This window comes from Oncorhynchus tshawytscha, linkage group LG28 (genome assembly GCF_018296145.1).
Source record: "Oncorhynchus tshawytscha isolate Ot180627B linkage group LG28, Otsh_v2.0, whole genome shotgun sequence".
NCBI lineage: Eukaryota > Metazoa > Chordata > Actinopteri > Salmoniformes > Salmonidae > Oncorhynchus > Oncorhynchus tshawytscha.
Window position 1 is genome coordinate 4280269 of NC_056456.1, and position 10000 is coordinate 4290268.

At 48.9% G+C, this 10000-nt stretch overlaps 1 protein-coding gene and 1 pseudogene across 1 annotated transcript in view; both read left to right on the plus strand.

Annotated features, from left to right (window-relative positions):
- Positions 1-6881, plus strand: part of LOC112227306 — a 55621-nt pseudogene extending 48740 nt beyond the window's left edge.
- A 91-nt stretch (positions 6882-6972) lies between these two features.
- Positions 6973-10000, plus strand: part of wu:fj49a02 (myomegalin) — a 15790-nt gene continuing 12762 nt past the window's right edge. The window contains exons 1-6 of the mRNA XM_042308186.1: positions 6973-7219; positions 7492-7779; positions 8140-8244; positions 8503-8705; positions 8866-9012; positions 9216-9354. Coding sequence (XP_042164120.1) covers positions 7075-7219; positions 7492-7779; positions 8140-8244; positions 8503-8705; positions 8866-9012; positions 9216-9354 — 1027 coding nt within the window. The 5' untranslated portion in view covers positions 6973-7074. The remainder of the gene's footprint in view (positions 7220-7491; positions 7780-8139; positions 8245-8502; positions 8706-8865; positions 9013-9215; positions 9355-10000) is intronic.

Here is a 10000-nt window from a genome sequence, read left to right on the forward strand (position 1 = left end):
AACTAAAACAAGAAGCTCCCACGCTGAGGTCTGTCCAACGCTGGTCCGACCAAGCTGACTCCACACTCCAAGACTGCTTCCATCACGTGGACTGGGAGATGTTTCGTATTGCGTCAGACAACAACATTGACGAATACGCTGATACGGTGTGCAAGTTCATTAGAACATGCGTTGAAGATGTCGTTCCCATAGCAACGATTAAAACATTCCCTAACCAGAAACCGTGGATTGATGGCAGCATTCGTGTGAAACTGAAGGCACAAACCACTGCTTTTAATCAGGGCAAGGTGTCTGGTAACATGACTGAATACAAACAGTGCAGCTATTCCCTCCGCAAGGCTATCAAACAAGCTAAGCGCCAGTACAGAGACAAAGTAGAATCTCAATTCAACGGCTCAGACACAAGAGGTATGTGGCAGGGTCTACAGTCAATCATGGACTACAGGAAGAAACCCAGCCCAGTCACGGACCAGGATGTCTTGCTCCCAGGCAGACTAAATAACTTTTTGCCCGCTTTGAGGACAATACAGTGCCACTGACACGGCCTGCAACAGAAACATGCGGTCTCTCCTTCACTGCAGCCGAAGTGAGTAAGACATTTAAACGTGTTAACCCTCGCAAGGCTGCAGGCCCAGACGGCATCCCCAGCCGCGCCCTCAGAGCATGCGCAGACCAGCTGGCCGGTGTGTTTACGGACATATTCAATCAATCCCTATACCAGTCTGCTGTTCCCACATGCTTCAAGAGGGCCACCATTGTTCCTGTTCCCAAGAAAGCTAAGGTAACTGAGCTAAACGACTACCGCCCGTAGCACTCACATCCGTCATCATGAAGTGCTTTGAGAGACTAGTCAAGGACCATATCACCTCCACCCTACCTGACACCCTTGACCCACTCCAATTTGCTTACCGCCCAAATAGGTCCACAGACGATGCAATCTCAACCACACTGCACACTGCCCTAACCCATCTGGACAAGAGGAATACCTATGTGAGAATGCTGTTCATCGACTACAGCTCGGCATTCAACACCATAGTACCCTCCAAGCTCGTCATCAAGCTCGAGACCCTGGGTCTCGACCCCGCCCTGTGCAACTGGGTACTGGACTTCCTGACGGGCCGCCCCCAGGTGGTGAGGGTAGGCAACAACATCTCCTCCCCGCTGATCCTCAACACTGGGGCCCCACAAGGGTGCGTTCTGAGCCCTCTCCTGTACTCCCTGTTCACCCACGACTGCGTGGCCATGCACGCCTCCAACTCAATCATCAAGTTTGCGGACGACACAACAGTGGTAGGCTTGATTACCAACAACGACGAGACGGCCTACAGGGAGGAGGTGAGGGCCCTCGGAGTGTGGTGTCAGGAAAATAACCTCACACTCAACGTCAACAAAACTAAGGAGATGATTGTGGACTTCAGGAAACAGCAGAGGGAACACCCCCATCCACATCGATGGAACAGTAGTGGAGAGGGTAGCAAGTTTTAAGTTCCTCGGCATACACATCACAGACAAACTGAATTGGTCCACTCACACAGACAGCATCGTGAGGAAGGCGCAGCAGCGCCTCTTCAACCTCAGGAGGCTGAAGAAATTCGGCTTGTCACCAAAAGCACTCACAAACTTCTACAGATGCACAATCGAGAGCATCCTGGCGGGCTGTATCACCGCCTGGTATGGCAACTGCACCGCCCTCAACCGTAAGGCTCTCCAGAGGGTAGTGAGGTCTGCACAACGCATCACCGGGGGCAAACTACCTGCCCTCCAGGACACCTACACCACCCGATGCTACAGGAAGGCCATAAAGATCATCAAGGACATCAACCACCCGAGCCACTGCCTGTTCACCCGCTGCCATCCAGAAGGCGAGGTCAGTACAGGTGCATCAAAGCTGGGACCGAGAGACTGAAAAACAGCTTCTATCTCAAGGCCATCAGACTGTTAAACAGCCACCACTAACATTGAGTGGCTACTGCCAACACACTGTCAATGACACTGACTCTACTCCAGCCACTTTAATCATGGGAATTGATGGGAAATGATGTAAATATATCACTAGCCACTTTAAACAATGCTACCTTATATAATGTTACTTACCCTACATTGTTCATCTCATATGCATACGTTGATACTGTACTCTATATCATCGACTGCATCCTTATGTAATACATGTATCACTAGCCACTTTAACTATGCCACTTGGTTTACATACTTATCTCATATGTATATACTGTACTCGATATCATCTACTGTATCTTGCCTATGCTGCTCTGTACCATCACTCATTCATATATCCTTATGTACATATTCTTTATCCCCTTACACTGTGTATGACAGTAGTTTTTTTTGGAATTGTTAGTTAGATTACTTGCTCGTTATTACTGCATTGTTGGAACTAGAAGCACAAGCATTTCGCTACACTCGCATTAACATCTGCTAACCATGTGTATGTGACAAATAAAATTTGATTTGATTTGATTTGATACACAAGTGGTTGCAATCGCACACACATGCACACACGCGCAGACACACACACATTCCCTGATCTTCTGTCCTCCCTTTCCTCTCCACTACCACTCCATCTCTCTCCTCAGGTGACCGTGCTGAGCTCCATGATGATAAGATGGGCCATGAGCTGCTTGCTTTACGGTGGGTTTTTATGACCTATTGATGTGTCTCCAAAATGTTTATACAAATTATATTAGAACTTGATTGCGGTCTTTGAGCTCTGTGGTGGATCTTTCCAGGTATATGCTGCTGGTTTGTGGCCTGTTTTCTGGTGGCCTATGTCTGTCTGTACGTGTACACTACCTATCAAAAGTTTGGGATCACTTAGAAATGTCCTTGTTTTTGAAAGAAAAGCACATTTTTTGTCCATTAAAATAACATAAAATTATCAGAAATACAATGTAGACATTGTTAATGTTGTAAATGACTGTTGTAGCTGGAAACGGATGATTTTTAATGGAATATCTACATAGGCGCACAGAGGCCCATTATCAGCAACCATCACTCCTGTGTTCCAATGGAATGTTGTGTTAGCTAATCCAAGTTTATCATTTTAAAAGGCTAGTTGATCATTAGAAAACACTTTTGCAATTATGTTAGCACAGCTGAAAACTGTTGTTCTGATTAAAGAAGCAATAAAACTGGCCTTCTTTAAACTAGTTGAGTATCTGGAGCATCAGCATTTGTGGGTTTGATTACAGACTCAAAATGGCCAGAAGCAAAGAACTTTCTTCTGAAACTCGTCAGTCTATTCTTGTTCTGAGAAATGAATGCTATTCCATGTGAGAAATTGCCAAGAAACTGAAGATCTCGTACAACACTGTGTACTACTCCCTTCACAGAACAGAGCAAACTGTCTCTAACCAGAATAGAAAGAGGAGTGGGAGGCCCCGGTGCACAACTAAGCAAGAGGACAAGTACATTAGAGTGTCTAGTTTGAGAAACAGACGCCTCACAAGTCCTCAACTGGCAGCTTCATTAAATAGTACCCACAAAACACCAGTCTCAACGTCAACAGTGAAGAGGCGACTCCTGGATGCTGGCCTTCTAGGCAGAGTTCCTCTGTCCAGTGTCTGTGTTCTTTTGCCCATCTTAATCTTTTCTTTTTATTGGCCAGTCTGAGATATGGCTTTTTCTTTGCAACTCTGCCTAGAAGGCCAGCATCCCGGAGTCACCTCTTCACTGTTGACGTTGAGACTGGTGTTATTTTAATGGACAAAAAATGTGCTTTCCTTTCAACAACGAGGACAACAAGTGACAACAAGTGACTCCAAACTTTTTAACGGTAGTGTATGTATTGTAGGAACTGAGTAAAGATCTGTAGCAAAGGATGAGATAATCAATCTCTTTTTCTCTCCCTAGGCTGAGTAAGGAGCTCCAGCAGAAAGATAAGATCATCGAGTCCCTCCACACCAAGCTACAGCAGCGTTCCGACACCCCCTGCAGCAGCCACGCCCACTCAGAGACCACCGACCAATCAGACAGGACCTCCTTTGTGTCAGACGAGTGCCGGACCAATGAGGACCTGGAGCTATGCTCAGATGTGGACGAAGCCAGCGAATATGCTCAGGGAGAGCAGGAACAGGGGGCGAGACATGGCCCAGGAAACACAGGTATAGTAGCCACTTAAACTTAGGTAATATGTGCTATTCGTAGACACATACTCTAAACCTCCCTCCATCCTCTTTCCAATCTCCTCTCATCCCTTTCACCACTCTTTTTCCAGACCTCCACCACTCCCTCCCTCCACCCTGTCTTAAGTCCTCCAGCAGCTGTCCTAACATGCTGTACTCCACCCCTGAGTTGGCCAGTCAGACTGGTCCTGTGTCCTGCTCCCTACCCGCCTCCCAGTCCCTCCCTGGCCTGTACCCTAACCATGACCCCTGGGGTCAGCATATGACCTTTAACCCCCAGTCCAGGACCTTGTCTATGGAAGCGATGCAACAGGAGCTGGATACCCTGCACAGACAGATGGCTATGAATGAGAGTGAGCAGAGTTAGCGTTAGCATGTGTTTTTGTATACTAACTGAGGGACAGGCTTGGTGCTATGGATTGGGGGAGTACCAGAATGGAGTAGAATCTGTAGCATGTATTCGTGTGATACCGACAGGGACAGCATTGGCTGGAGTAGTGGCTTTATAAATACATGTGATTGATTGGATGATGTTAGGGCTAGCATAGCAGGCCTAGAGTGGATCAGGATGAGACAGCGAATAGAGTGTGGATGTGTCAATGTTGGGGTTGAGAGATCCCAGAAGCACCTGCTTCTGGTCCAGGTATACTGTAATACCCTCTAACAAGTTTCTCTATAGAGATATAACATATCTGGACCAGAAGCAGGCGCTGTATCATCAAACGCAAGTTGGGGCCATATCACCTTAAAGTAACATACAACCAAATATGGAGTTGATCTGAATTGATTTCAGGTGAATTGGACATCATTTTTTAAAACATGTCCACATGCCCCAATCACTTCCATTGATTGTTAGCGTGTGGTGGCTAAGGTTAGCTGAAGTTTGTAGTGGCTGTTTAAAGAAAAATGAACCATGGATTACAGTTTATCTTGGCCCATAGACTACTTCCAGGGTGAGGAACCATCTAACATCAAGTTTAAATTTAGTGAACTACTCCTTTAACAGCACCTAAGTTTGGCTCATAAATACAGACTCTGTTCTGTATGGCTGTGTTTCTGACATCTCACCCATATCCATGGTTACAGGCTTTGTGGTTCCGCACGCCAACGCTCTGTCCAACCTCGCACCAGCCGCCCACCACCAGCCAGACCACTCCCCTTACGGCCAGATTACCCATCATGCCTTTTACCCACACCAGTTAGGCAGCCGACCCCCAGGCCAAGCCCTGAAGGCCAACACAGACCTGGTGGAGAATGGTGCATTGTGGGATATGGAGAACATGGTTCAGCCAGCCAGGGTTGGGTCATCAGGAAACAATTCAAGAAACAGCTTCACTGGCATGAAGACCCCTTTTCATTGATCAAATTATTTTCCATATAGGTTACAAGTTGTGCTTATTCATAGGGCACTTGAAAGATTTATCTTTGAACTTACCTTTGTATGCTAATCCATGAACTTTCAACTTTTGATGAACTTTACATATTGGCTATACACTATTTTACAGCATCTCGGTTCATCTATGACCAAGGCATGCACAATATACACTATGCACAAAGATGCTGACGTAAACAAGAATCTGAACTCTCTTCTCTGTCCTGTGTTCCCCAGGTGTGGACCTGATCGAAGAGCACCTGAGAGAGGTGCGGTGTCTGCGTCAGCGTCTGGAGGAGACTATCAGGACCAACGAGAAGCTCAGGCAGCAGCTGGAGGAACGCCTGGCCACCACCGGCCGCGACGGAGGAGCCAACACTAACATCTACATCCAGGGGGTGGACTCTGTCAGCCAGCTGTCCAATGAGATCAGAGTCCTGAAAGAGGAGAACCTGGCTCTCCAGGCACACCTGCAGGCCAGCTCAGGTACTACATCCCACCAACCCACGCTGTGGTCAACAAAGAACCACATTCTGCATATTTGTTCTATTTGGCTGAATCATTTAATCCAAAGGATGGGATGTAGTGTCTGACTTTGCCCCGCCATCATATGTGGTTCCCCTCAGATACGTGTGAGGAGGCGGAGCAGCTGCGTGAGGTGGTGGTGACGGGGCATGCCCGCCTGAAGCAGGCGGAGCTAGAGGCAGAGCAGTGGAAGGAGGAGCTCCGACGGCTGCAGACACACAGCCAGGAGCAGGGACAGCAGATTCACACACTCAGACAGGAGAGGCAGAACAGCCATGACAAGAACAATAGGTGTGTGTGGAGGGTGTGTGTGTGTAGTCACCCAGTATCTCTCTTGTCTCCAGGCTCCAGCAGCAGTTGTGTGAGAGCAGGGAGCTGCTCCACTCTCTGCAGAGTGAGCTGCAGGTCAACCACAGAGTGTGTGTGTGTAGTCACCCAGTATCTCTCTCTTGTCTCCAGGCTCCAGGAGCAGTTGTGTGAGAGCAGGGAGCTGCTCCACTCTCTGCAGAGTGAGCTGCAGGTCTACCACAGAGTGTGTGTGTGTGTAGTCACCCAGTATCTCTCTCTTGTCTCCAGGCTCCAGCAGCAGTTGTGTGAGAGCAGGGAGCTGCTCCACTCTCTGCAGAGTGAGCTGCAGGTCTACCACAGAGTGTGTGTGTGTGTGTGTGTGTGTGTAGTCACCCAGTATCTCTCTCTTGTCTCCAGGCTCCAGCAGCAGTTGTGTGAGAGCAGGGAGCTGCTCCACTCTCTGCAGAGTGAGCTGCAGGTCTACCACAGAGTGTGTATGTGTGTGTATTCACCCAGTATCTCTCTCTTGTCTCCAGGCTCCAGCAGCAGTTGTGTGAGAGCAGGGAGCTGCTCCACTCTCTGCAGAGTGAGCTGCAGGTCTACCACAGAGTGTGTGTGTGTGTGTGTGTGTGTGTGTGTGTAGTCACCCAGTATCTCTCTCTTGTCTCCAGGCTCCAGCAGCAGTTGTGTGAGAGCAGGGAGCTGCTCCACTCTCTGCAGAGTGAGCTGCAGGTCTACCACAGAGTGTGTATGTGTGTGTGTGTATTCACCCAGTATCTCTCTCTTGTCTCCAGGCTCCAGCAGCAGTTGTGTGAGAGCAGGGAGCTGCTCCACTCTCTGCAGAGTGAGCTGCAGGTCTACCACAGAGTGTGTGTCAACGCCAAGGGCAACCCAGGTCAGCTTACTCACTTCATCCACAAGCTAGTGGTTTCATATAGCACTGCAATTCAGGAGGTTGCCTTTAAATCAATGCTCACCAATGGAAACTTTGTTAAAATATTAACCTAACTTGAGATGCGTACACATAACTGGAACATTTGCATGTATCAGACACTGCTTGCATAGAATTCCAAATTACGCTCAGAAGTTTCTGTTTGGACTTTATACTTGCTGTGGGCCTATGACATTCAGTGTTATATTGACTGACACTGTTATCGTGATTTTCAGGGTACCTGTGTGAGGGCCAGTACGGTGGGGTCCCTGCCCTGCCCGTGGAGCTGGGGGAGCTGCTAGGGGAGGTGAGGAGCCTCAGAGCCCAGCTCCAGTCCAGTGTCCAGGAGAACAGTGTCCTGAAACAGCTGGAGCTCCACAAACACCTGGAGCAGAAGCTGGGAGGTGGGGTCCACGGAGGGGTGGGCGTCATTGGGGGGATGGAGCCCCCTCGTACCCCGTCTCTCAGTGCCCTTACAGCCAGCCCCCAGAGGGACAGCCTCTACAGACGGCAGCTACTGCATGGTAAGGGCGTTTTGTCTGGTGTAGTGGTGTGGTTTGGGGTTACAGTATGGAAATACATTTTGATATCAGCTTGATAGGCACCAATACTCAATACCAGCCTAAGCTTAATATTGGCCCACTCTTCAAAACTATCAATGGGACCAACCGGTTTGTCTCATGTAAATCCTATTGAACTGACTGATTGCTGTGTTTAATGAACAAATAACAACAGAGTAATGGCATTTTTAAAATTGAAAGCACTATCATTTAGTGAATGTTGAATGTTCAGGGTTGTGTGTGTGGTGGCCGAGCATCCCTGTCTGTCTGTGTGTGTGTGGTGGCCGAACATCCCTGTCTGTCTGTGTGTGTGTTGTTCTGCAGACCCAGCTCCGTCTCCCCCTGTCAGAGACATTGGGCTGTTTAACTGTGGATCTCCATACCACGTTCTCTACACAGACCTGGAGGAGACCCCGCTCACTGCCAATGGTGTGACTCTAACGCTAACTGCATCCTGTTTAATCCTGCTGTGACAAATGGGGAAATGAGAGTTGTACATATCTGATTTTTAAATCTGTAGGATTTTACATAAGTCTGGTTATAAGGTTAAAATAGTCCAGGAAGGATGTTATTCCGGATGTTAAATCACTCCATTACCTCAAAAAACAAATAACATCTCAAATTCTCTCGTTTACCAGTTAGTCTGACACTAAGGCCTTGTCTCTTCGTCTTCCTCCCCTCGTACAGATCTGGACCCCCACTCAGAGCTGGAGGGTGACGCCCCGGACGGCTCGTTCTCTAACCGGAACGGGCGCCATGCCATCGGGCACGTGGACGACTACAGCGCTCTGCAGCAGCAGGTCCTGGAGGGGAGGAGTCTGGTCCAGCGAATGGAAACAGCCCTGCAGGCCTGCCTCAGCCAATCAATGCTGGAGGGCAGCCACGACCAGGTAAGAGGGAAAGTAGCACTATTACAACTGAATTGGAGATGACCCAATCTCGAAACCCAGAACCAAATCATGCGCGCTGGCCACCTACTCAATGTAAACAGTCTGTCGCTACAGCTACGTTCAGGAAATTGAAGATGTCTAGCTAACTTTCTCTGTGTAGGTCCTCCTAGACTATGGGCGTGTGAGGAGTCTGCTGTCTAACACCAAGACCCTGAGACAGATCCTAGAGGAGGTTGTATCCCTGATGAAGATGTTTTGGAGGGCTGCCCTGCCCAGCACAGACCGTTACACCCATAACCTTAAGAAGGTGCACTATACATGGTTTACTACCAGTATATTATGAATCCTTTCGTTGTAATTGGTGGTTTGTCAACCATGTGATGGCTGTCTATTGGTTAGGCAGGCTGCTAGGCAGAGATGTGAACTGTTGTTTCGTTTATTGTTTGTTTGAAATATTGAGTTGATTGATCATTGTATTGATGTATTGATTGATTGCTGTGACCCATTCAGGAGCAGTGTATGCAAGAGGAGATTCTGTCTCTGAGGGGGCGTATCTCGGAGCAGGGGGAGGTGCTTCAGGGAACCATCCAGAGACTGAGGAGCACCAGCCGCACCAAGGAAGGCATGGAGCACTTCATCGTCAAGCAGCGTGAGTGTCTGTGTGTGTTTGTGGTCTGGTGTCCCAGTGTGTGTGTGTTTGGTCTGGTGTCCCAGTGTGTGTGTGTTTGGTCTGGTGTCCCAGTGTCTGTGTGTGTTTGTGGGTGGGTGTGTGTGTGGTCTGGTGTCCCAGTGTGTGTGTGTTTGGTCTGGTGTCCCAGTGTGTGTGTGTTTGGTCTGGTGTCCCAGTGTGTGTGTGTGTTTGGTCTGGTGTCCCAGTGTGTGTGTGTGTTTGGTCTGGTGTCCCAGTGTGTGTGTGTGTTTGGTCTGGTGTCCCAGTGTGTGTGTGTGTGGTCTGGTGTCCCAGTGTGTGTGTGTGTTTGGTCTGGTGTCCCAGTGTGTGTGTGTGGTCTGGTGTCCCAGTGTGTGTGTTTGGTCTGGTGTCCCAGTGTGTGTGTGTGTGTTTGGTCTGGTGTCCCAGTGTGTGTGTGTGTGTTTGGTCTGGTGTCCCGGTGTGTGTGTGTGTGTGTGTGTGTTTGGTCTGGTGTCCATGTGTGTGTGTGTGGACTGGTGTCCCAGTGTGTGTGTGTGTGTGTGTGTGTGGTCTGGTGTCCCAGTGTGTGTGTGTGGTCTGGTGTCCCAGTGTGTGTCTTTGGTCTGGTGTCCCAGTGTGTGTGTGTGTGGTCTGGTGTCCCAGT